At 39.5% G+C, this 27,842-nt stretch overlaps 2 protein-coding genes across 2 annotated transcripts; both read left to right on the forward strand.

Annotated features, from left to right (window-relative positions):
- The first annotated feature begins 286 nt into the window (after positions 1-286).
- On the forward strand, positions 287-6,908 carry LOC116735887 (SUMO-conjugating enzyme UBC9-like). The gene is made up of 7 exons (XM_032588044.1): positions 287-612; positions 885-969; positions 1,088-1,171; positions 2,666-2,738; positions 3,988-4,097; positions 5,350-5,429; positions 5,772-6,908. The coding sequence occupies exons 2-7, from the start codon at positions 904-906 to the stop codon at positions 5,833-5,835; spliced, it is 477 nt and encodes a 158-aa protein (XP_032443935.1). The 5' UTR covers positions 287-612; positions 885-903; the 3' UTR covers positions 5,836-6,908.
- Positions 6,909-14,604: 7,696 nt separating this feature from the next.
- On the forward strand, positions 14,605-22,505 carry il2rb (interleukin 2 receptor, beta). Its single transcript, XM_032588636.1, has 10 exons — positions 14,605-14,909; positions 16,767-16,850; positions 17,006-17,138; positions 17,257-17,323; positions 17,551-17,644; positions 17,772-17,920; positions 19,687-19,852; positions 19,957-20,065; positions 20,144-20,222; positions 20,983-22,505. The coding sequence occupies exons 2-10, from the start codon at positions 16,769-16,771 to the stop codon at positions 21,739-21,741; spliced, it is 1,638 nt and encodes a 545-aa protein (XP_032444527.1). The 5' UTR covers positions 14,605-14,909; positions 16,767-16,768; the 3' UTR covers positions 21,742-22,505.
- Positions 22,506-27,842: the final 5,337 nt, after the last annotated feature.

Genomic DNA, 27,842 nt, shown 5'->3' on the forward strand with positions numbered 1-27,842 from the left:
TTACTTTTTAAGGACATAACAGAAATGTGTACTTGATTGATCTTGTTACAAGTGGATTTTTTCAGCTGTAAACTCTTGCCACACTTTTAATCTTTTCAAAAGAGATATTAATATTTTTTCTTTTTACAAAAAAAAAAATTAATCTTGGGAGGATTGTAGAAATTTTATTTGTCACGTTGTAAATTCTATATTTTACATTTCAACTGAGTGCGAAAGAAGAAAAAGAACTACAAACAAGATGGCGGACCATGCGACCTAATCACTGCCTGAAGGTCCTTACGAAATAAACAAATTGGGGTCCTTTCTTGCTGAAGGCTAGCTTTTAAAAACGGGTTTTAGTGCTACATTGTTTTAACTATTCTTAAAAAAGTAGACCATCATTTTGTTGCTAGGTGTTATATAAGCTATTAGAGTTTTGTTATTAAAAGAGAAGTTTTATTCGGCTCGGCTTTTTGTGCTCTAAGTTGCGCCGTTGGTGCGTTTTTAGGCGTTGTGTTGTTTATCTTTCCGTTTCTCTTACTACGGAGCTAACGTTAGCATCACTTCAGCGAACAATCTGCGCCTACCACCTGCCTAAGATCTTCTGTGATATTCCCTCATAAAAAATACGACGTAAGTTTATTGAAATGATGTGATAAAGTAAAAAAACACCGCTGTTTGTTGTGTGCCGCTAGCGGACATTGTAGTTTCGGTTCTGTGACGAGTAAGGAAGATGCTAGCTCGTTTATTTCTACTGTCTTGTTAACAAATTATAATTCTTAGAATTCAAAATTAAGCGAGTTTGTATCGCTACCTGTAGAGATGCACCACAAACGGGCATTTAATGGGGGAATAACTTTTTCATGGAAATGAGCAGTAGTGTTGTGTTTTGATTCTTCCACCAGGTGGCGTTGATGAGCAATCATGTCTGGCATTGCTCTCAGCAGGCTGTCCCAGGAGCGCAAAGCCTGGAGGAAAGACCACCCATTTGTAAGCAGCAACACGCTTTTATCCTAAAATACCGTCTCTACAGGGCGATGTCTCCTAATGAAAACTTAAAAAAAAAAAAGAAAATCACATTTATTACTTGTTTCCTCTAAACCAACAGGGTTTTGTTGCCGTGCCCACTAAGAATCCAGATGGAACCATGAATCTAATGAACTGGGAGTGTGCCATCCCTGGAAAGAAAGGGGTACGGTGATATTTAAGACAAAGTTTTCCACATTTATTTCTGTCAGTTCTTTACATGCGCTGTCTGGCAAAGTGTTCACACTGCAAAGATATTTGCACTTGCAAACAGACCAAAATGATCTGGTAAGAGTTTGTGTTTTTGCAGTAGAGAGCACTGTTGCTACCACACGTTTTTGTTGGGAGTTCGTGTGATGGATCAACACGAAGTGGCACAGCATTGTGCACTGGGATGTCAAGTATGCATGCTTTTATTTATTTATTTTACAAGAAAGAATGTGAAAAACATGACATGCATTTCTGTTGACAGGGCAAATAGTGGCACTCCTCAAATCTGGCCTTTTATGGAAGAGAGATATTGATGAAAGAAAGCCATTAGATGTTCTGTTTGCATTTTGCCACCAGTTAAATAAGCGTATGACTAAAGTTAGACTTTTAGCCTCCAAACTTATCACTTCACATCGCCATGAACATGCTATCCCACAACATTTGTGTTGATCTATCAGACAAAACACCATCAGGTTTGTAATTATAATGACAAAATGTAGAATAGCTCTTGGCAATATACATCCACGGCACACAGTGCTTCCCTGCTTTTGTGTAGCTGCATTTAAAGTGAACCTCTTATGCGAAATTCACCTTTTGAAAGTTTTTGTACTTCAATTTGGGTTTCTACTCCTCCTAAAAACAACCGAAGCGCTTAAAAAAAACAAAACAAAAAACACTCGGCTGTTTTTTAGCAATAGGTTAATGTTTTTTGGTGTCTGGAAAACAAGCCGTTTCAAAAACCTCCCGATTGTAGCATCACAAATCAGTGGACACTACTCCTCACCTAGCAACCCCAGCAAAGCTCAACCTGTTACCTAGCAACCCAAGCTGAGCTCCAGGACATTTGGTCAATAGGTTTAACCGCTGTATGCTTTGTACAACGGCTGCTGGAAAAGACAAGTATTGTGGGCTAAACATCCAGGAACCACTTGCTGCATTCTTGTTGGTTTTGCAGGAGGCTCCATTTCTGCTTTTCAAAGATGTACAGTTGTACATGCGAGTGCGAGTGTAAATATCACATGCGAGTGTAAATATTGAGTAGTGGGGCGTGGCCAGCAGTAGCTTATTTGGATTTAAAGTGACGAGACGCCCTAAACCAGGACCTCAAAATAGGCAGAACTGACCAGACTAAACTCTCATTATCTAAGGATAATTTTGTGCAAAAAAATAAAATAATGAACATGTATAGACCATAGACCTACCCTAATCTGTTCAAGGAAGCTTAGTGGGTCACCTTTAAATATTTAGCAAACACACATTCTTTCACATCTGTGTCCAAAATTAGAAATCTTTAACTTCTTCCCACTCAGTTTTGCATTTTAAAAGTCGATGCTTCTTTGCTGGACTCCAGCTTTGGACATGAAGTGAGATTCAGAGTTTAAAAGCCATAACATTTGATGAATTACTCAGTTCATTCAGAAACTCCTCTGCTTCCCCTTTCATCCCTTAGACCTTGTGGGAGGGAGGACTCTACAAGCTCCGAATGCTGTTCAAAGACGACTACCCGTCCTCTCCGCCCAAATGTGAGTCGCTCTCTTCTAGCATCTTCGTGCATCGTTAATGTCACGCTAAAGAGCACAAACAGCCAGCTATTTAAAAAGGAAGCAGGAAGAGCTCAGGAAATAATAGTGCTGGCCACAAAAACCTGTGTATAAAGTTTAACTGTTGCACTACCTGGTGCAAACCACGCAGGTTGACTGAACCTCGTGGTTTTAGATGTTATCACTACAGCATAGAGTTTGGTTAATGAGAATCTAGAAAATATTTTTATTAAGGGATCAGTTTCCAGAGTTGCATTGTGGTGGCTGTAGTTGTCCTACAACACGTTGCCTGCGTGTGAAATGCATTTTAAATTTTTTTTTAAAAATGTTGCATACGTGCAATATGCCTCATAGAGTCGGGTGGCCGTGAGAAATATGAAGCACATTTTAATAGTTGGAGGATGCGTGTCTTATTTAGAAGAAGTGCAGCTCTCTGCTGAAGAATTCAGACCTCTTAAACTTTTCCAGATTTCCTTCCACGCATTTTAATGGGATTTCTAATCGGATTTTCACCTGGAAGGAAGATAATATGTGCTTCGCAATCAACTGCTAATTTGTGCTGGTGTCTCTTGTGAAACCCATTGCGGTTGTAACGGGAAAAGTTTGTAAAGTTGAAGGATTTTTGCAAGGCTCGGTGCTCAAGTTGACGCAGATCTACTTGTGTTTTAGAGACATTGTGTGAGTCGCTCATTGATGGCTGGGTAATGCTGTGATACTACGTCAGTTTTGTGAGTTTCTTTCAGGACTTTAGGATTTTGAACTCATTTTCAGCTCTGTCACAATAATCAATAAGTCAATTAGTTGCATGATGAATTAAAACTCAATTATTTCCATTGGCATAATTTAACATTTCTCTTTTTTTTCTGTCTTTCTACCAAAAATTGGATGATAAAAGCTTTCAGTTTGGTGCATTGGTCTCAACTAGGCCCTTTTTTTGAATGACAGCTTTGGTTACAAAGTCTTCAAAATTCATTTTATTTGTCGTTTTGTTTATTTTGAGTATTTAAAATGCCTTCCAGTTCCCGTGTCAAATGTTCATTAGATTTAAAGTTTATTGATCTTTAAGAATGTGCTCTTGCATTATTATTTTGCTATTACCATCATATTGCTTAAAAATGGTCTCAAAACAACGTTTTCGTTCATTGCAATAACTTCTGGAACATTTTATCGTCCAGCAAAGTTTATCGTGACAGGCCTACTCATTTTTAAAAATTTGTTGCTGTTTCTTTAGGTAAGTTCGAGCCGCCGATATTCCACCCCAACGTCTACCCATCAGGCACCGTGTGTCTGTCCATCCTAGAGGAGGACAAAGACTGGCGGCCGGCCATCACCATCAAGCAGGTTTGGACTGTTGCAACTTCCTTTAGTTGACTAAATGTTTTTATTCTTAGCGTTACTTAGCTCCTGGCAAATTGGACAAAAGATTACAGTACTTTTTTGTATTTATAGATTTTATTAATCAAATTAGCAATTTGGTGTCTTTGGGAAAAAAAAAAAAAGATTTATTTGTGTTTGTGGCTTTGATTCATTAGTAGCGTGACAGGAAAAGAGAGAGGGAGGAGAAATCGAACGACTGTAGCCTCAGCTTACGGTATGACGCGCCTGCTTCACCACGGAGCCACGCGGCGCCGCCTGATCCACTACGAACCGAGTGAACAAATCCAAATAAACATTATTAACCACAAAAGAGATTTATTTTACATATTTCACTTTGTGCAGAAAACAAACATGTTCCTGTATGAGCATAAAATGATTCAAATCTGCTTCGCGTCATGTCAGAATGCTTAAATAAAGACGGGCCCACTTGATGCTTTTTGATACCGTTTACTGACGTCGAGCCAAAACAAAAAGCAGTGCAGAGAAAGCAGAGACGATGCAACACGGTCCGACTTCTGTCCTAGAAAACTCGTTCAACTTTCCACCCTACAAACGCCGCATGTTGCATTATCTATCCACTCGTAGAAAAAGTCTGTTGGGCATATCTGGCACGGTGGGTTGCATCAGTCTGGCTGCTACGGCAACATGGTGCAAATAAGGTTAAATTAAGTGGAAAAAGTTGCATAACAGAGCTGCTTCTCTGCTTTTTCTTCTACTGACAACCAGCTACTCTAGTTGCCTTTTTTGCCAAAGTAAAAAGCTATTTAGACTTTTTTTTATTTTTTTAAATTCATGCAATCTTTAGTTAGAACATGTATTTTAAAGGAAGCATGTGTGGTTGTGCAAGTAGTTTATTTCAAGCTGGGAAGTTCCTTTGTGACGGTAATAACAAGATGAGCAATGAACAAACTACAAGTAATTAACATAAAACAATAATAACAATTTTAAGAGGTTAACAGATTGAAAATAATCTACGACTTCAAATCACATATTATATTCAGTTATTGGGCAAATGAGACGGTAAGCTAAGAAGAAGGCTACGCTAATGCAACTAAGGATGGAAATCCCCTCAGTTTAAAAATCACACTAACGTTTTTACTGCTTCCTGCCATCAATGTGTGTGATCATTTCATAAATTTAAAAAAAAAAAAGGAAGTTTTTTATTTATTTATTTTTTTGGGGATGTAATGATGTAAACAGAACATTTTCTGTTTAGATTCTGCTGGGCGTCCAGGAGCTACTGAATGAGCCGAACATTCAGGACCCGGCACAAGCAGAGGCCTACACGATTTACTGGTGAGTGTCTGAGTCGGCCCGCTGCAGGACGATCGCCACTGTCAATAATACTCATTAGGAGAGTGGAAGTCAGTCGTTTTGGAAGTGTATGGTTTCCTACATTTGAACATTTCTTCTTACAGACGTGTATCATTTGTGAAACATGCAACATTGAGAATTGAAAACCAAAATATGAGGTGCTTAAGTTTGAATTTGTCCATGCCTCCTCAACTCTATACCCTCGGGAAAATAAAGGAAAGCAAAGAAAACTGGGAGAAAAATCTGAATTAATCGCAATTATACATGTTTTTTTTTTTTTTTTTTTAATATCTCTCAAGCCCAATTTGTGTTTTTGTGTTTCAGTCAGAACAGGATGGACTATGAGAAGCGGGTCAGGGCACAAGCCAGGAAGTTTGCCCCCACATAGATGGGTGGATCAGCCGGAGGCGACAGGAAGCACCTGAAGGACCACTCCATTAAGAATCTGTTTAAAGTATTATTACACTGTCCCACAAGTGAAATGCAAAGCATCTTTTGCTTTTTTTTTTCCTTTATCCCTTTTCAAACTACAAAAACACAAATGATTGTACATGTAATAAATATTTTTGCATTTTAAATGCATTAGCGTTGGCGTAAGTGCTCAGCTCACTCATTTCGTCAAGCTGTACAAATAAGAATCCACCTCTAAATCCTCTGAAATCCTCAGTTGTTTTGTTTTGCAGTAAAGGAGGACGTTTCACACGGTGTACCTTCACCCAACCATCAGTGCTCAGACGTAGTGTGCTTATGTGTCCATTAGTGTGCCTACAGCTGGAGATAAGGCTAGAAATTATACACGCCAGTGAGGTCGGAGTCAAAAGAAAAAGACAATCCTGATGCTTGTCATGAAATCGGCAGAGAAGGAAGTATATCAGTATATCTTGGCTCAGGAAGAAGAAAAAGCAGAGCGGGCACGAGTCTTTTCTCCACACACTCCTCTGTTTTTCCAGTTTAAGACACTTGGTGTGCAGATTCTCATTGTGAATCCAGCTGAAAGTGATGAAGTCATTTGTTTTCGGTGTGTCGTCCCCTTCCAAGATACTGTAGCTTCCTGTAGATAAGCTCCATTGTGGGGAGGGAAACAAACAAAAAAACAAATGAAAAGCAAAGCGGTGACCGTTAGTCGTCGGCCACTTTCATTCGGTCATTTTTAAACCAACAATGCTTCCATGTCTACGAAAGACAAGTCCGAACCGGCTCCCGGGAGCCGAAGGATCCTTGTTGGAACGGCCTCTCTCTGCAGCAAAGATGGACTGAAGCAAGTGCACTTGTGAATAAACTAAGGCCTGACTTTGTCTTTTCTGTGGGCCTCCAAATATGAGTGCATGTACATAATATAAATAAACTGTGGAAGTAATGTTTTATATTATTTTAGCTAGTTGATAAACATTGTATGTGGTTATTGTAAGAAAAGGAAATAAATGATCTAAAAATTGTCAAATAAAGCGAAATGAAAGAATCAAATGTCTTTCTGGGATGTTTGCTATAAAGTGAATGGAGATCTTTTGGATTTTATTTGACCTACAGAACCTTGCTAAAACATTTTGTAATGCAAAACCCACTAAATTTAATTTATCTTAATCGGATTTTAGTAGTGGGTGGAAAATACATAATTTTTAGCAAAAAAAAGTATATTTTTTGTGAAGGTTAGAGAAAGTTGGTGAACAAACTGCATCATGAATAACAAGGAACAGAATCTTGAATTTCACCTATACATCCAGAAATGTGTTTAAACAGCAACCTGACAGTTTCACCTTTTTCTTTTCTCAGAATAACTGCATTTAATTTATTCTCATAACAGAATGACACCCAATCCACCAGTAATATATATATATTTTAGATCTATTTTTATTGTCACTAAGATGGAAACTGCTGTTTTTACATAATTTTTTCTAAGTTTTCCATAGGAAAAAAAAATCATTCTCTTTGCAAAAGTTTTCTTTATTTAAAAATCTACAAATGGAAATAAAACTGCAATTCCTTAAAAGGTACAACAAATTTCCTAGCGTAGTACAAACTCAGGAGGGGCTGAACACACTTCTGATTTTTAAAGGAGAAACGTTTCGCTCTACCAAATAAAATCCTGTTTAGTTTGTAACTTGAAAAGTAAAACCTGAAAATGTTCCAAGTTATTTTGCAAGGTGCTACGTTTCTATAGCATGCGGTAGTTTTTAAAAGTTTGTAGCTGTGGTGTTAAATATAAAGTGGCTTTCTTGTAATCCTGTTAAGATGAGCATTTTTAACCTTCTCTTGTTTTTGTGTTCTCTAAATATAAGCAGTATTGGGGGGACTTTGTTTTTGGCCTGAAACTTGATGTAATGTTTGCCGGGTGTCTAAAGAAACATAACACCTGTTGCTCTGTTTTGTTGCACCTTTGCAGCGGTTTTATCATCTTTGTTGACCAAAAGGACACAAAACCAAGGTGAGAAATTCAGTTGTTTATTTCTCTTTTTCTCCTCCGTTGCTATGCAGTGTTTATTTAGTTCCTCCTTGTGTGGTGCGTCTTTTATAGAAAAAATAAACCTGTCCAAGATATAGTTGAGAAAATGTCTTTAATCGGACTTGAGGTAAGCATTCAAAATAAAATACAAAAATTCAGAAACACACACTTTTATGTTTTTAATAAAGCTTTTAATGACCTTTAAAATTTAACACCTGGAAACTTTTCATGCTTGCTTGTTTTTTTTATTTAGGGAATCTGTTTTTCGGTTGCTCAACAGCTCGGAGAACATTCTGTCGCATTTTTCTTTTCATGAACCGCAGGCCGGGTTTTTAAATCTAGGTACAGGAAGTTACATCGTTAAATTGTCACCAGAGCTTCAATTTTTGGGTTAGTTGCGGTAAGAAAGTAATAATCAGATTATTGTCTTTGTGGGAAAGGCTTGTTATTAAAAGAAACAATCATCCTGTTTGTTGAAGGGGTTTTTTCCCCCCTTTTAGATCCTTGCAGTAATTAATCCCATAAAGTCTAAATATAAACCCTGGACAGGAGCTGGATTTGTTGCTTGTTTTGGATGATACAATATCAGTCACTGCACAAACTACATGCATGAAAACACAACCGTTGGTTGTGTAATCATGTATATTTCACTGGGTGCCTCACCTTGGTTGAACTGACAGCAAACGCCTACACTTAACCAAATATTTACGCACGCGTTCAGAGCCGACCCAAGGCATAAGCAAACTAAGCTGCTTCTTAGGGCTCCTGTAAATGCTTGAATTTGCATGCAGATAATGGATCTAACTTTGTTTATAACCAATTGTGCAACAGGTCCCATACAACCTTGGGCCAGCCCTGTTTACATTGTCTCACATGAATTCAGAGATAAACTACTGTTTCTCTTACTCTTGTCTTTAAAATTGAGATGGTAATTCCATCTAATACTGTTACTAATATGGCAGTATGCTTAAAATAATTATCCACTCCCTCATGCCTGTCAAATGATTTGAAATACTGCTTTAATATTTCAAAATATAATCCCTTTTCGCCATCCAAATGTTACACTGGTCATTATGTACAACAAACCTATTTAACTGAAAGCCATTCAGTTAAATGGCTTTAAATGTATGACTGTAATGAACCCACATAATGTATTAACAGTAGTTTCACTGGTTTTTAGCTGAATTACTAAACAAAGCAAAGGTTTCTGTTTCTCATCTATAATCCAGTGAAAGAGAGAGAAAGGCATTATTTACCAGAAACTGAAAAAGCTGCCAACTGAAATGGAAAAAGAAGGGGGAACCACAAAACGAGGTCCGGCTTCCTACCTCAACACCACAACACACACAGAGTCCATGTGATTCATGCCTAGCGTTGCTTTGGATGTGCAATCATCTGTACTGCTTTGCATGTGTGTGTGTGCGCATGCGTGTGTGTGTGTGTGCGTGTTTGTTTGTAATACCTTGTGGGGACTATTTTCCTGACATATACTACGTTGCGGGGACCGACTGCTCCGTGTGGGTACCGAAGCCTGGTCTCCACAAGGGAAAACGCTGTTATTGGTTCAGGGGTTAGATTTAGGAGTAAGTTGAGTTTTGGTTAGGGTTAGAAATAGGGTAAGCTTTAGGCTGTAGAAATGAATGGAAGTCAATGGAAAGTCCCCACAAAGACAGTCACACAAACGTGTGTGTGTCTACTTGTTTATATGACTTTTGAGGACCTTTCATGTCATTTTCTGGACGGACCATCCTTAAAGGGACTAAAGCTAAGTCCTGATGCATTGTCATTGATAGGGTTAGAGTTTTGGTTCAAGGCTAAGATGTGAATTACATTTAAAGCAAGATTGTAAAGATAACAGTTAGGGATGGATAGTTTAATGTCAGGGTTGGCATGAAAATAATTCAATATAATGTGCAAACTTGTGTGTTTGCACCGACTTGTGAGACTAGAGAAGCAGCCATTTGAACCACTATTTGAACAACATGCACAATTTTGCAAAGAAATAAGTGAAGATCTTTTTTTTTTACAGTGCTGAAGTTGTTATTTTATACTGAAAGGGTGAAATAAGAAGATAACCTGTTCATGCTTAGTAACGATTACTCAATGAAGCCTATTTAAACTGGAGAGTTGGAGGACAAAAGATTACGGTAGTATGAATAGCAGGGTGATGAAGTGGTAAGGTGAACACATGGACTGTGCCGGACTTTAGAAAGGACTTACAAGGTGGTAGCACAGGGCCACCGTTTTTGGGGCCGGGCCCAAAGATTTTTTTTGTTTTGTTTTTAATGAATGAGTGTTTTTCTAACATTGCACTTAACATAAAACTCATTGGCCCAAATCATGTGAGTTTTGTATTAATTTAGGACTTTTATGAATAAAAACACTATTCAAATATTTGTTGAAGAACACTGAGTTATAGGCTAGAGGACAAATTAAACATGCGATGCATCAGTTTGGGGCTACCTATTAATGTACTGTAATTTGAATTACTAAAATAATTTTTCCTCAGTGGACTGGACACCAGCTCCTATGTCCTTGGAAATTCAGCCCTGGTGATGGAAGAGACTTAACTTTCCAAAAGAAATAAATTTTTAAAAATCACAAACAACTTGTCTTTTGATTGAACTTATATTTTTTGTGACAACTACTGTAAATGAGATGAAAATGAACCTCTGTGTTATAGTTTGTGTCAACATTAGCACTACTCAACACTATAGCATTTTTTTACATTTTGATATGAAAGGGAAATAACCTGAAAAACACTTACAAATTTTCCCTAAGTGATTGAGAGGAACTCCTTAAGAAAAAAGAAAAAAGAAAACTGCCATGATGGAGTTCATCCTGCAACGGAGAATAAATTTAGACTCTTTTTCTTTTTTACTTTTCTTTTTTTACTTCTTTGGCATTTTGTTCAACTCTGAACCTTTGCTTCATTTTTCCAGCAACTCATGATTGACTAAAACAGGTCAAATTGACCACAAGCGTTCCAGCTCTAACTCAGCCTACTGAGAGGAATATTTATTGCTCAGAGTGTGATGTGTAAAAGCAGCCAAATGGAGGTGGTTTCGTTTGAAACCACTGAAACTGATCCATTCTTTAGCAGAAAGATAAAGAGGGTTGAGGGAACTGTTTGAAGTCAGTTTTGCCGTCTTGCACAAACTGCCAAAATCAGCTCCAGCTGACGCACTCCCTCTGTATTAAACAACACCTCAGGGGTGCTTTCTCAGCACTATCACACTGTAAATTTTGAAGCAAAAAAATGCAAAGTTTTTATGGGAGTACATTTAATTAGTTGAAGGGGGAAAAATTGAATAAAAATGTTGTTTTAAAAGAATCACATGTACCACATTTATGTGAAATTCCATTACATTTGGCATACAACTATTTAGACGTGTTGGTGGTAGTGTGATGCTTTGGTGTTTCAGGATCTGGTCAGCTTGCGCTAAATGATGGAATCACAAATTCTGTTCCGCATAAGAACATCCTCAAAGTGAATGTCCAACCTTAGGCTCAAACTCACATTGGTTATGCAGCAGAAGATTGATTTGAAGCACACCAGCAAGTCAGCTTCTGAAAAAATTAAAAAATAAAACAAAACTAAATTAAAGTTATGGAATCAACACCTAAATCTATTTAGGTGTTTCAATGTGACTATTAGTAAGACATCAGTAAACAAGAGTGTGCCATAATTCCTCGTTAGCTATGCAAAAGACTGCTATCATAAAATCTGATGGTAGTTTTAGATGCCAAGAATGGTTCAGTGACTTAAGCTTTTTTGGCAATTACCTTTTCACATAGAACAAGGCTTGTTTGGACATATTTTTCGCACCCAGCCATTGACTAGACCCACTTATCCAAAGCAAGGCAAATCATAGTGCTTTATATGAGTAGAAGGAAAATAAAACAACAAGCAAAAAATATTAAACAAAGTAAGGAAAAATAATAAGATCAGACAGTGTTCTGGATCAGCTGCAGCTGTTTGTTTGACTTTTTAGGCAGATCTGTGAAGACATTGTAGCAGTAATCAATGCGACAAGAGATAAACGCATGGATGAGTTTCTCTAGATCTTGCTGGAGCATTATTCCATTAATCCTGGAAATGTTCATCAGGTAGAAGGCTGAATTTATGACTGTCTTTATGTGTCTCTGGAGGTTCGGGTCTGAGTCCATCACTAGAGGCCTGGTCTGTATCTGTAATAAATGAAGCTGTGTGATGACCAGTGGTTGTTCCTCTTGCGGTCCAAAAATATGCTTTTCAGTTTCCCTTCTATTCAGCTGGTGAATGTTGTGGCACTTCCATCTTTGATTTGAAGTTATCCAGGGTCTAGACAATGGATGGATAGGCACTATTGCGCAGGGGAAGCTGGTGTTTATCCATCACAGGAACACACAGAGACAAACAACAACTTGGAATATGGGAGGAAACCAGAGTACCCACACAGACCCCCTACATTCAAACTCCATGACCTTCTGGCTGCAGGATAGCAACAGTGCTACTCCACCTGTGGATTCTGCTTTATCTGCAGTTACTGTTTCCCGCATGCTCTCTCCTTCGTTTCGTGTTTCTACCAATACCTGCTAGCTCGCATGCCAAACCACTTGCTTTTGCTTTTGCTTCTCTTAAGTCAAGACCCAGTAGGCGTCAAGTGTTACAACAGACTCTTTTAATGCGCAACCATCCTTCTACATCACAGGATATTGAACTTAGTCACCTCAGGTCCTGCTTACAGGAATTCAACATATTTTATAGCTTACTTCTCTATTTGATGAGTCATTGAATGATGTATGATAAACGGAACATATTTAGCACCCTTTTCTCATCACAGCTTGAATAATGTGAGAGGCCATGTGCCAAAAGTGTTAATTGCAGTTATTTGGGAGTCAAATCACATTGTTATACAGACCTATAGTGCTCGTATTATGAGCACACCGTCTCTTGTTATTGTTCTCACCTCTTCCCCACAGTGCACCCACCGTTCCCCTCCCTTCCTCCCCCACGTAACACTATCGTCCTCTCAGCGGTTTTCCGCTTTAGGCACTGCGGACTCTGACCTTTGGGCGAGAGCTGTACGCTCGTCTTCCTCCTCCCTCACCTTCTCCCCGCTTTGGCACCCCTAGCTGATGCCGACAGCTAAGTAGCGCCAGCCTCCAGCTCTACGTACCCACTCAGTCAGACAAGCCGAGAGGCTGCTGACAGCAGAGATCAGACGGGTGAATGTTGCAACACTTTCTGCATTGTGTACATGAAGGCCTTGTGGTTTGGACTGTCTATGCAGTAAGGTATAGGGAGGAGTGTTTCACAATGGCCTTTTTCTGAACCTTTAGCCAGAGAGGAACACTACAGTCTTATCTAAGCATTTCTGGGTCACAGTCACTTCACTTTCATCTTGACATTTTGTTGCCGATGTGATAATATCACTCCAAACCATGTTGTCATCAAACTTTTTCTGTTATTCTTCTACTTATGGCTTGTTTTGCTCCTGATATACCCTAGGTATTCATGCCCTCATTCCTTATTTTTCCATAATTGTGAAGCGGTATAATATCTTAGTACTTCAACTTAGACAAAACTAACTTACAAGTAACAGTTAAGAAATATATAAGATCTTGAAGTAAATAATTTCTTAATCTTGATGAAAAAGTGAAAGTTTTTCACATTGTATGCATTTTGCATGCCTTACATAACTTCTCTGACTTTCTTTTTTTAACGCATAAAACACTTTTCAAACATAACAGAAAAAAGATAAATAATAGAGAATATCATGCCAATATCAAACAAGGAGGGCTGGGAGCCTAAAAGTAATAAGAATGGTTTACCTATCTTTTTAACTTAGTGACATGGTGAGTTAATTGCATTATTCTACACCCTGAGAAAATTAAGATTTTCAGTACTACACAAAAGGTGAAATGTTTTCATGTTATAAGTGAAATAATCTGCCAAATTGGCAGTTTATCATTGATATTAAAGAATTATTTACTTAAGACAAGCTCCCATATTATATGTCTTGCTGAAAAGTTACTTGTAAGTTAGTTTTGCCTTATTTTAAGGTAGTATGCACCAGAAACTATGTCAAAAATACTTGGTAAGATTTAGGATTTTATGCAGTGAACGACAAAAAGTTTAAAATTGTTCTGCATTTAGCTCCATTTATTATTAAGTGTATGCTCCATTGCAATGGACACAGCTACAGGCCTGGTCGCTGCACTAAAATGTTTGGTGACCTCTGGTTAACAAGAAGGCTGCCTCTTTAACTGTCAACCCGTTTCCCTCTGACAAGCAACCAGAGTTGTTTATGTGCATCTGCAGTGGTTGTGGCTGTAACAGCAGCGGTTTTAAGTCTTTACAGCTTAGTGAGTTTCAGAAAGCCAGAGAGAGAGAGAGAGAGAGAGGTTTTATTTTTACATTTTCCCCCCCAGCATGATTCTAAATCTGATCATTTTTGCCTCTCCACTCCTTTGAATCGTCTTTTTTTAAGCTGGGTTTCGCTGATGCAAACCACTTCACAAGAACATGGAGTTTCTGTGCATACAGCCCCTTGTTTTACGCTGCAATTGAAACAGGATGTGGTGATTCTCTGCGTTTCTTGCTTTCAGTACAATTATTATGACCTTAAAGCATGTGATGGGGCCCAGGTATGGTGACTGCATGGCTGCTGCTGAGAGAGGAGGAGGAGGAGGCAGAGGAGGAAGAGGCGAGCAAAATAGCCCCACCAGCAACACGCAGTAGCACCTCCACCAACCCGGCCCGTCCCTTCTCACTATCACTCACCGCTGCTGAAGCTTCCTGTAAGACCTGTGAGCTGTGGTTTCAAGTGGAAAATGTCACTGGGCACTTAGAAGAAAACAGAAAAGGGGCGAGAAAGACAAGAGAGAGAGAGAGAGCTGATGTGACAGTCAGTTTGCTCTAGTAGAGAGAAAGAGGTGCAGAGAGAGAAATTAGAGAAATCTAATCATCTGGTCAGAGGAGGACTACGCGAGGATGTCATTCCTCTTGCCGACCACCTGCTATCAGGATACATAAGGTAAGTTTTTTTCCCCAACTCTGCTCAGGAAAATAACAGAAATGCAAAAGTGAAAAGTCAAATTGAGCATGTTTTCTGTGCAAATTTCTAAATAAATTCACTTCTTACCTTTTCAACACAACACCATGGTGTTGTTCTGGGTCGCAGTGGTGAGATCACTCTTCTCTGTTTGCTTGACTTAAAGTGACAACATTTAGACTTTCCATTTATAGCTGTTGCCATCTTTATCAAAAAACCCGAAGCTAAATGACACTGAACACTGAATGTAGTCACTTGTTTCTGAAGCGTGATGTGAATTGGTTTATAGTGGTAATAAAGGATAAAGTGAGTCATTATATAGTCTGGTTGGAGCTCTTTATGTTATAGAAAGGTAAAGGTAATTATACTTATATAGCACATTTTCAGCAACAAGGCAATTCAAAGTGCTTTACAGGATTTAAAAGGAAATACAAACAAAATAACAAACCAAAGGAAAGAGCAAAAGAAGAAAAAGCTAATAATGTTGATCCAAAGTAAATAAATTAGATACTCCTATTCAGGGTTGGTAGATAAGTATAAGTAAGTATCCTCTGGTCTAATTCCTTTTCTGGGTTGGGAGAATAGGAGTCTAAAAAGTAGTTGCTAAGGTAGTTTTTCTGGGTTACAAGTTCTAATCCCTGTTCTGGGTTGCTAAATAAGTGTAAGTAAGTAAGTAAGTATCCTCTGGACTTCTGGGATGCTAGATAAGTATAAGTATTCTCTGGACTTTCTAAGTATGCTCTATATTTGTAAAACTAATGAGTACTCCACAGTTTCTAAGTAATAATAAAAACTAAATGTTTCTGTTCTGGAAGTTTTTTTCTGGATTCTAATTTTGTTCTAATTCCTTTTCTGGGTTGCAATAATAGGAGTCTCTCTGCATCTAGATAGTGAGTACTCTACAGTTTCTAAAATATGAGCTAAAGAGGGACTGATAAACTTTGGATTCCAAGTTTGTTCTAATTAATTTTCTGTATTAAAAGTGAGTACTCCACAGTTTCTAACAAAATAAAATTAAAATAAAATAAAAAAGAGTTACTTACACAGTTCATTAATTTCAGATGAGTGTTTGATTTTTATTGATCAATCTGAACCTTTATTACACAACTAACCCATTGAATGTTTTTAAAGGCAACAATTGGTTGAACAACTATAAATTTAATGCAGAGTTTCTCTAATGCACACAGAGTCAAAACTATATGTATATATATATATATATATATATATATATATATATATATATATATATATATATATATATATATATATGTAGCTCCTTTAAACCTCATGCTAATATTTAGATAAATGTGGCCTGTGCAAGTTGGACATTTGGTAAAACCTTCACCAAAAGCTTTGTGGTTAGAAATGATAAAGATAGATTTAATGCCTGGCTTTTAAGCCGACGTCTGCACGTTTTTATATCAGGATGAGGTCAGGACCATTCCAGAAACTTGGTTTTGGTGCTGGTGTTGTCAGAACACCCAGCTGTGTCAAAGCTCCACTCTGACGCAAGCCGTCACCTCCAAGCGAAGGAGATGAGTCAGGAGGCTTAAGAACAACTGAGGAACCACAGAGTCTGCTGTGAACTGAACTGCACTGGAGCTTCGGTATTACCGTACACCATAGACTAGAGAGGGTGCCAACCAAGGAAGAAGTGACAGCTTACAAGCTGGACTGAAACTTGGTAAATGTCGTCTGGAGAAACGTTTAGTGGTCGGATGAGATGAGGCTTTCAAAATTAGGAACATTAGGGGCTTTCAGGTTTCAGAAACAAGTTACAGAGAGAAACATTTCTTATTTAGTCTCATTGATATTCACCTGATTTCTGCCCTTCTTCAGTCATGTCGCTGGCCGTGGAGACGCTGTGGGCCCTGTGGATGTCGCTGGTTCTGATTCCAGCTCATTCTCACAAAGCCTCACCCGGTACGGACGTGTTCGATAATTACTGTCTATTTTTTTTTCTATTTCTACTAAAAATCAGCAGATAAATCAAACTAAAACTAGTTTCTGTTTGAGCCTCTTCAGAGTCCTCCGCTCTGTTAGGACACCTTTCTAATCTCCTTGTTTGTCGTCTCAAGGACTCGTCTGCACAAATAACTTTGTTAACAACGTCAGCTGCAGTTGGACCGGAGCTGGGCTTGGTTCTGCGGAGGACTGTTCGATTTATGGAGAGAAGAAATTTTGGATTCATAGACAACCACTCTTAATCCTGTAAGATATGACAGACATTTTCTGGGAAAGAGAAAATTTCTGTTATTTTTCTTTTGTTGTGTTTTTTGCTTATTAAAGATGAAGCTGTAAGTTTAATCGTTTTGGTCTTGTTTTCCAGTCAAAGCTGCAAACTGAAACAACACGGAAATTCTTCTCTGGGCTGCAGCTTTGTCTTTGAAAAAACAGTAAGCGGTCTTCTCACCTCTTGAGCTTTTCCACATTTGATCACATTATAGCGACAAACTTCATATTTATTTCGCTGGAGTTCATGTCGACAAAGCGAGGCCAACTTTCATTTTATAATCGTGTTGGTCTTTCAAATACAATCCCAACCAGGAGCTTGTGGTTGGAACCTTGAAAATCCTGTTCCTATCTGCTTATAAGACATTTTTTATGTGATGTTTCTGTGTAGCAGTTCTCTGGTTATGACGTGATGCCAAGCATCTCTTTGAAGTGTAACGGGACACTGGTGGAGAAGATCACAGACTACAAGCCAGGGGAACACAGTGAGCTGCTTTCCCTCTCTTAGCTCTCTCTCACTGTTGTAGTCTGGCCTCAAGTGCTTTAATATGTAATTATTTGTGCAATGGTTGGTTAAATCTTGTTTTTTTGTGTGTGTTTGTGGACATATAGTTAAAATGCATCCTCCAGAGGCTCCCCAGGTCAACATCACTGCTAATTTCACCTTGATATCATGGAGCCTGGAGAATCCTGTCTCAAAGTATTTCACCTCTGGCTTCGACTTCCAGCTTCAGATCAAAGAGAGACAACAGCAATGGAGGGTGAGAACATTTATACATGTTTACACTTGTTTGCATCTTGAAATCGGTTCATTTAAATAAAATTTGGGGATAAACCTGAATCAAACTCACCGATGTGGTAGAAATATCCCTTACGCAAGCTAAAGTGACAAAGGTTTGTTCAGTCACTGTTTTGTTCAGTACGCAATCGTTTTTTTTCTTTGCTCAACCAAGATTCTGTGTTCCCCTCACCCCCCACTGTGAACCGATTCAACTATTTGGGAACGACGGCAAGGACATAATCTAACATAATCTAGATGTTACTCTGGATTTCTTCTAATTTATCTCTTAAATCTCTGAATACAAAGAAAGAACAAATAAAAATGGCAATGAAGAGAACAGAAAATAAACCATGTTTTAGTCATGCTCCTTCAGTTTTCACTGTTAGAAAGCATCACTGCAGCTTCGGGTGAGTCTTCTGCATCCAGGCTGATTTAGAAATGGCAACAAAAACAAAAAACTAAAAAAATAATGAAAGTTCAAAACTTCCTCAGGTATTAGTTTCTACCCTGACCTTAATTCAGCCATTAGACCAGGGGTGGGCAACTCCAGGCCTCGAGGGCCGGTCTCCTGCAACTTTTAGATGTACCTCTACCTCAATAATAAGGTCAAATAATGAGGTCATTAGCAGGACTCTGGAGAACTTGACTGACCTTAGGAGGTGATTCAGCTCAATCACCTCCTAAGGTGATTGAGCTTAAGGTTGGATTCAAGTGTGTTGGATCAGGGAGACATCTAAGAGTTGCAGGAAACTGGCCCTCGAGGACCAGGATTGCCCACCCCTGCATTAGATGGTGAGGCGACGGCGGCAGGAGTTGCCGGTTTGAACTCCCGCTCAGTCTGTTTCAGTCGTCGTGTCCTTGAGCATCATCAGTGTGTGAATGTGTGAATGTAGTGTGTAGTGAAGTAATCTGGATGGCATAAAGCAGCATTTAGTGTTCGCCATTCCGTTCCTTTTCCTGTCCAATCTGTTCATGTCCAAATGTAGGATGTTAGGGAAACATGGAACCTCGATATTGTTGCTGAATATTGTAATGATGGCATGCCAATGACCCAGAACGGTGTGCTGGGGCCGTTTTATGTAGAAAAAACAAGGACATTTCTGAGTTGGAAAAGTTGAAGATTTGCTAGAAAGAAATTAAGAAACTTTGAGATTAACCTCGGAAACTATCTGGAAAAAATACTCAGAGATTTCAGGGTTTGAAAAATGTAAGATTTGTTAGGAAAAAAAAATTAGAACTTTCTAGATTAATCTAAGAAATGTTCCAGATAAAAACCTCAATTTCAAAATTTTAAACTTTTGGATCTCAGAAATCCAGAATGTTTTTTTCTTGAAAACTTCTGAGTTGCACAGGCAAATAACAAAAACAATGGCGGATAGGGTAAAATGTGCTATTACACCAAGACCCTCCAGATGACAGATCTTAACCTCTAAGGCAAAGTCGGGCCATCGTCTAGAGGAAGCTCATCTTAACCCCTTTTATCTGGAATTTCCATCCTTTTGGGAATGATCCATATCTCTTGACCATTGACAAAAGCCATTTGAGAAAATGTGCTTTTTGTTATTCTTTGCGGTCTGCCAACATCTGACTTTACTAGTCTGATGCCGACACCTGTTGCGTTCACTTTCACTTAAACTGCAGCTTAAATTAGTGACTGTATGTTTTCGCGTGATGAAATGGGGTAGTGTTCACTTTCATCCAGCTGATATTGTCGCAGATCTGCTCGCTGACGTTAATATCTCTCAGGACTCCAGAAATATTTCCACGAGGGAGCAAGAGCTGAGGTCTGAGGTGGGGAAACTAAAGGGCCACTTGGAAGTCAGAGTCAGAGTCAATCCGGTTGGGAGACCCGGCAGCCACTGGAGCGACTGGAGCCCGACAACATCCTGGGAGGATTTGAAAGATGAGAAAAGTGAATTCATTAACCAAAACACAATTTTTATTCTCATACCTCTCCTACAAGTTTCTTTCTATAGTTTCTAACTTGGGTTTGGTCAACGTTTTGTATCTGACCAGGTCATTCATACTCACCATCGGATCAGAACACAGTGAGGTGGAGCTTATTGGCCCTCGGCTTGTTTCTCGCCACCGTCATCATTGTGTTGGCCCGCTACAAGACCCGGGGGTAAGTAATTGATCATCCTGATAGTGTGTGTTGGCATGTTGCCATGCCTAAGCTAATGCTGAGCTTGTTTACTTTCAGGCTGCTCAAAGGGAAGCCTCTACCGAATCCCTCGGAGTACTTCCAATCTCTCCACACAGTCCACCAGGGAAATCTGAAAGTAATTATTATGTCCTCATTGCAATGACAGCGTCTGTGTGTGTGTGTGTGCTTGCAAGAGTCATAGCAATGTAAGACTGATTGACAAATTCGTTTATAGTTTTGGGAAGCGCCGATAGTATTGTTTTTTTCACATTTTTTTCAAAGCTGCAACCACCAACTTCAATGTTTTGATTGGGATTTTTTGTGACAAACTAACTCAAATGAGTCTAATTGAGACAGAAAAGGGAGAGAAGTCTTTCCTCCATACTGGGTTTAATTTTACCCGACTTGTGATCAATGCCGTCCAGCTTTGCTGAAGGAAGGTATCCCGACATCGTGATTCAACCGCTGCCATGTTTTACAAAATGGGCGGTGTGTTCAGGGTTTGTGTGCAGTGTTAGTTGTTTCGCACACATAGTGTTTAGCAAAAAAAGGCAAAAGTTGAACTTTAGTCCCGTTTGATCGGGTGGTTGCTATGGTCACTCACGGCTTGTGTCAAACTTTATAAAGGAAGTAAAGGGGATGAAAGCAAAACACTTAGCAGGTTTCTGTTTATTTGAAAATAAAAGGTGTCATTTTCCTTTTAATTCCCAATTATAGACTATTGTGTGTTGATCTCATGTAATCTGAGTAAACCACATCGAGGTTTGTGGTTGTAACATCACTGAAATGTAAAAAAAAACAAAAGTCCTTTCAAGTCACTATAATTTCACAATCAACACACACTAATGCGCCTTTGTCATCCCTGAACCTGAATTTGATTCTTGTTTTTCCTTCAGGAATGGCTTAATCCCTTTTCAGGGACCCAGTCGTTCTTCGTCACCCCTTCGTGCGACCGAATCTCCCATGTTGTGGTGTGCGAGGACTGGAACGAGGAGGCATCCTCCCCGTCTCCAACTTCCATCACCACAAGCCCCCTTCTTCACTTCCACAGATACCCCACTTCTTGCTCAAACAACAACGGCCTCATCTACAACTCGTCGTCCCTGTCAAGCTTCTCAAACGTGGGCTACTTCATGTCCAGCTCCTCCGGCGGCGGCTCGGCTCGGACCGACTCCAACCCGGCTTACTTCGCCTATCAAGACAATTTCCAGGACCCTCCCCACATCCATGGCCTGCACTTCCGCCTGTGTGATTCCCTCGCTTCGTATCCCGAATATGAGAGCTTGAAAAGGGAGCCAGAGAGCCCCGACTCTGGTTTTGGCATTATGAAGGAAGATGAAATTAAAGAGACACAGAGAGCGATTAGCAGGGAAGGGGAGGAAGTTCTGAATGACCAGAGTTCCCCCCTTCTCTTCCTTCCTCTCCACCTTCCCTATCGCCCTCCCTCCTCTCCATCAGCTCATCCTTCCACGTTGACACAGCCGTCTGAAAGCCAGCAGATGGACGCTGCTGAGACAGACACAGGCAGTAGCTCAGCTGCTCAGCCTGTTGCTGGCGCCATGTGCAGATCCTCCTCTATGCCCGTGGAACCCTTCAGAACCGGCTATCTGACGCTTAAAGAGCTGCAAATGACATTCAGCAACAAATCCATCTAAAAGCTGACCTTAGAAACTTGACTCATCATTAGGAGGAATTCAAGAAGTGTTTCTAAGGAGAGAAAACAGAAAAAAAGCCAAATTTGTCACAAAAATTCAAAGATAGACGCAAAGTAGTCTATCTACTGTCTACTACTTGAGGACAGTAAAGTGTACCTTGCTAAAATTTTTGAAGTCATCTGGTTGAGAGTGGTTTGGAGAAGAAGAAGAAAGGTAGAAGTTTGTGTGGTTTATCTCAGATCTCTTAATCACAGAAAACATAACTGACATAAACTTATTTGGGATGTTTGATCTCATGGTGTCAAGAAAGCCACCCCCCAATACTGCGACCATTTTGCATTTTGCATCCCCAGTTTTTACAAATCTCAGCCTATTTTTGTGTACTCGGCTTGCAAAATTGTACTATAGGTTGTGCATGTCATTTATATGATCTAACACGTGTGGGTTTTCCCTAACAATCTGAGTTTAGCATTGGCTGCTGCATCTCCCCATTCTGTCTGTGTCACATCGCCGGCTCTGGTAAGCAAATCCCTAGGTTTATGAAGTAACAGAATGACCTTGTCTAAGAGCTTTGTCTACACATGACTAACTAGGACGGTGACCACAAGTCATCAAAACATAGAGCAAACATTGCTAATATTAGCCTAGCACTACAGCTAACTTTCCTGGATAAAAATAAGGTCATCAGCAGCCAAATGTAAGTTTATTGAAGACTAATGGTGTGTTGAGTCACATACAGCTATAGAAATAAACAATAAAAAGATGCTTATGGCATTCCTCTTTTGGAGCAGCAACTAACTAGGACAAAATACATGTAGCTTTCTAGAAACGCAGATATTAGAGGCTGCAGCGCCATTTGTAAGTGTGCCACAAGTACTTTACTAATGTAGCCCATTTGCAGCAGACCCATGGGGTTCCCAGGAGGTTGAAATCGCAATGGTCCATAAGTGGCTTAAATCTGCAAATACTTGAAACCTTCCCCACCCAAAAGACGCCTATTACTACCTATTTTAGTAGTTGAAACATCAAATACACCTTAATATCCACTGATACGCGCAGTGGAAGCCATCTTTGCACTACCGCAGAAACTAACACCCAGTTAATCGTCTTGGCTCTTGGGGACAAAGACAATCGGCACCAAAGAGAACGAATGAGGCTCCTGCTTTGGGTTCTTTCTAAATACCAGCCAATAGTGTATCAAGAAGCATCGTCTCTTGGTGTTTCGGCTTCCCAAGCTTCGTTTGCTTTTGAATAGTTTGGAATGATCACTGAAATAATTGCAATTTGGCAATTTTCTGCCAATATTTTTGGAGTCAGGGCTGCACAGTGGTGCAGTTGGTAGCACTGTTGCCTTGCAGCAAGAAGGTCCTGGGTTCGATTCCCGGCCCGAGGTTTTTCTGCATGGAGTTTGCATGTTCTCCGTTTGCATGTGTGGGTTCTCTCTGGGTACTCCGGCTTCCTCCCACAGCCCAAAAACATGACTGTCAGGTTGATTGGTCTTTCTAAATTCTCCCCAGGTGTGAGTGTGTGTGTGAATGGTTGTTTGTCCTGCGACAGACTGGCGACCTGTCCAGGGTGAATCCCGCCTCTCACCCAGAACGTTAGCTGGAGATAGACACCAGCACCCTTCCTGACCCCTCTAAGGGACAAGGGTGTTAGAAAATTGATGGATGGATGGATTTTGGAGTCACATCCCACAGAGAAAATCTGCAAAAAGTTGGATCTGCAAATCCTGAGCCACAAGTAGGGGTCCATTGTCATACTGATTATTGTAAAGCCCAGACTTCTATCAAACTGGGAATGTACCTATGTACTATTACATCAACTTTTTCTGTGGCTGCTCCCCCCCCAAATATATAATATAGACGAGGTGATCTGAACTGCTTTTCTCACATCATGAGAAATTTTTGAAGATGGTGAAACCTAATAAATGAGCTGCTAAGAGCTGCATAGATGTAAGGGGAAGAAAACGCTGATAAATCTGTGCTGGTTTAACTTCACTGCTAATTTTTATTGTACTATATTGTTTGATCTGCATTAATTAGTTATCAACGTTTATCCTCAATAAAGAAAAATACAACAGCTGCTGTTGGTTCTTGTATAAATGGTGCCCTTGTTGAGACTCTTCTCCTTGACCAAACCCCTCAAGATCCTCCTGTTTTCCACAAATAGCGTGAGTGATTTGACCAAAGTTGCAGATTCAGAATGATTTTATTGTCATCACAGAGAAGTACAACGAAATTTCGTTTCAGTATAGCCCGTCCAAAGAAAAGACAAACATTTGACATGGGAAGACAGTGCCTGAGGTTGCATGGGACGCACAACTCTTTTTGACAATTTGACATCAAAATGCTTTTAAAGATGTTCTTTTTTTACCAACAGACCTTCCGTTAACCTATTTGGTCGGGGATAGGAGATGGTGCCAGTCTCCAGTACACACTGGAGGAGAGGCAGGCTACAGGTCACCAGTCAGTCACAGGTTATCAAACAGATGCAGAATTTCACAACTCTTAAACTACATTTTAAATCATCATCTCTAATAAGTTTAGAGTATTCATAATAATGTTGGATTCTGGCATTATTGTGCTAAAATCCTTGACAGATTCCTTTAGAAAGCAGTGACATTATCTTTTTATTTAGCTATAAAAATCAGAAACCAACATTAACAAGTTACCATGAATGCAGCGGCACCCCCTAAGTGGGTCTAGGACGGGTGAGGAGTGGCATGGACCCCGGTAAAAGTGCTAATATATTTCTCAAAAGACAGGAAAATAATGGATTTTATCCTGGATATTTTACCAGTAATGATGAAATATCTTTATTGGGAAGAATACCAATTAAATGTCGTTAGTTTTTTCTTATAACGATCTTTCATCGCATTTCATCCAACACAATGAAATATCGTTTTTGCCATTGCTATGCCAAAAACACAGATTTTCTTCTCTCTGTCTTGGAATCTGTTGCTCTTAGACGCTCTCTGATTGTTCACATATCAATATGACGCCAACGTTGCTCCAGAATTGAGTCATGACAGACTTTTGATGTCTTGTCACTCGTACCATCTACACACATGCCTCCGTATGATAGAAAATCTCAGGTGGCATCGAAACGAGTGTCGTCCACGCTAAGAGAAAGCCAGCTGGGTTTGCTGTTTCTTTTGGTGCCACCTCATATCTTTACATTTAAATTAGCTCCTGTGCTGCACCTGCTACATTTAGGTTAGCAGATGCAGCAGATTCCGTACCACACAGCTCACTTTTATGGGCTTCCATACACTTTTAGTGAATCACTCAGGTCAATATTTGTGTTGTCACTCCTCCTCCTCTCTGCGCGCGCGGCACGTTTCCGCTGCTCACCGTGACATCTATACAGAGACCGAAGAAAACCGAGAAATGGGTCACCAGTCACTTCCTGTGTCGATGTGGAATGAGGGCTGAGGGGTGGGCATGTGTTCTGAGTGAGTGTGGGACAGCTGTGTGTGTGGGTGGGTAGTGTGTGAGTGTTTACATGTCCTGTCAGGTGGTCCTGGCGGTCTGGGTGTGTGTGTGTGTGTGTGAGCGTATGTATTAGAGTGTGGTTTGACATTTAACTCTGACACAACCAGCAACATCCGCTCACCCCAGAGTCAGTTTATCATATTTAGCCATGTAAGTACGAAAACGCCTGAGATGTTCGTTTTCGTCAACATTTCTGCCGTTCGTCTTTGGGTTTTTTTTGCACAACACTTCTCCACACTGATTTTATCAGGACAGCTTATTAAATCATTCTGATACACATGTGCACATTAAACCTCTTCCCCCCCAGGTGCTGTTTTAGATATTAATGCATTCACACCCCTTCACACAGCTCTAGATCAACTGTAGAAATCTGAAAATAACAGTCTTATTTTCACAGAATTAAAAGGAGATTATGTAACCAGATCGGAAAGTAAATATCTACAAAAGAGCAAGCAGTCGCCACATTCATTTGTGACACCTGTGCAAAATCGTAGCATGTTTAGCTTTTGCGTGAAACTGAGATGAAATTGTGACAGCTATGCTGAGGCGTTTACGCAGGAACCCAGAGTTGTGCTGGTGTGGTCAGATGTACCACAGATATATGTAGCATGAATGTTTCTCTCATGTGCAGAGCCTTGATAATATATTTATACACATTTTTGTTTTCTTTTTTCACCCCCCCCCAACTTTTATCACATGCTGCAGTGGTGTTGAGATCTTATCTGATAGGACAACACAATAAAAAAAAAAGATTCAATCAGTTTTGAAATTAAAATCTTAATTAAAGTGGTTTTAATTAAATACGCATATTTTTGTAATGTTTTTGTTTTTAGCCACCTTTATTCACAGATCTCTAAATTAAATCCAACCACATTATCTCTTTATTTTATTCATCAGAGCCAATCTGGGTGGAATTTCTTTTCCAGCTTTATTTTTAGATTTTTAATTTTAACATAAATATCAAACTGCGACGAGACCCACCAAGATATAGGAGATATTTATTGTGACTAGATGGATGATCAGTTTGTCAATTTTGATGTCTTAAATAAAAAAAATGCAAAAGATTTCGTAAAGAAATAGAGAACAAAATAAATAAGCAACAAGAATCGAAAAGTTTAATTTAATATCCAAAACAAGAGAGGATCCGTATATCTTTGGTGTCAGCCTTTATTTTTAAATGTTAGAAAATCTGTACAGGATAAAATATTCATATCTTAGTTTTTCCAATATCAGTCAATCAAGTTTATTTGTATAGCAAATTTTTTACATCATGAATAAATAAAAAGTCATAAAAACATCATACAGTCACTGTTATGGTCTGGCTCTAGTACCATAACAAATGAAAGGGAAGCAACGCGTGGGATAACTGCTTCAAAACCTGTGCAAACAAATGAGAGGAGAAATTAGATCCTTGGTCACTCTGAATGACTTTAGGTATTCCAAAAATACCAATAAATTGCCCAAGCGCTCGCACCACAGACTTTGCAGTAAGTGTGTGCAATGGATATGCTGCTGGATACCTGGTACTTCGGCACATAACTTAGCACCTAAACGTGAAGGTGGAAGAGGACCCACACAATCAATTATTAAGTGCTCAAATGGTTTACCAATAGTTGGAATAGGATACAGTGGTGCCCGGTGTATGACTTGATTGGGTTTACCAGTCAACTGACAGGTTTTAATATATGAAGCAATATCTTTTTTCAGCCGTGGCCAAAAAAAATTTCTTAAAATGCGGTCATAGGTTTTCCTAACTCCCATGTGTCCGGACTCATCATGGGATACCTGCAAAACCAAGTCACGCAATTTCAAAGGCACCACAACCTGATAAACTGGCTGCCCAATAACATCATCACCACATGGCATCCACTTCCTTAACAGTACCTTGTTCTCAACAAAGTATCCATGAGCATGGTTCTGCATCTCCACAGCAGGTAATGCAGACTGAAACAAATGCTGTATTGTGGGGTCAGATCTTTGCTCCTGCCCCAAATCATTCTGTGAAATAGACAAAGGAATGTTAGACCAACAAAAAGAGGACGTCTGTGTATCTTTTCCAAAGTCTTCATCCTGATGCACATCACTGGATGCTTTCATTGCTCGTGTCACAGCACATGCTTGGAAAACTTCTGGGTGTGATTTTTCATTTTCGTCAGGACCACTGCTGACCAAAGGTATTGAAACAATAACTGGAGATTCTGGTTGATCAGGCCAGACTTTCCCTCCAGCTATATGGTTCCCCAGTATAACTGTGACACCAACCACAGGTAGTGCAGGTCTAACACCCATCCTTACTTCTCCTTCAAACAACTCTGAATGAAGCACAAGCTTATGTACTGGAACACAAAACACAGACATGCCCATACCCAACACAGGTATCGATAATCCAGTGTCAGACTCATCTGAAAAAGACAACACTGATGCCAGAATGAATGAATCATATGCACCAGTATCTCTTAAAATGGTAACTGGCACCCTGACGTCACTCCCAATTAAAGAAACTTCTCCTTCCATAAGAAATGGTTTGTAAGAACTCAAATCAGGTTTTCCGGCAAATGGCACTTCAGTCATTTTGTTAGAAACACTTAAAACTGATGCAGCAAG

The sequence above is a fragment of the Xiphophorus hellerii genome, chromosome 16 (genome assembly GCF_003331165.1).
Source record: "Xiphophorus hellerii strain 12219 chromosome 16, Xiphophorus_hellerii-4.1, whole genome shotgun sequence".
In the NCBI taxonomy this organism is placed as follows: Eukaryota; Metazoa; Chordata; class Actinopteri; order Cyprinodontiformes; family Poeciliidae; genus Xiphophorus; species Xiphophorus hellerii.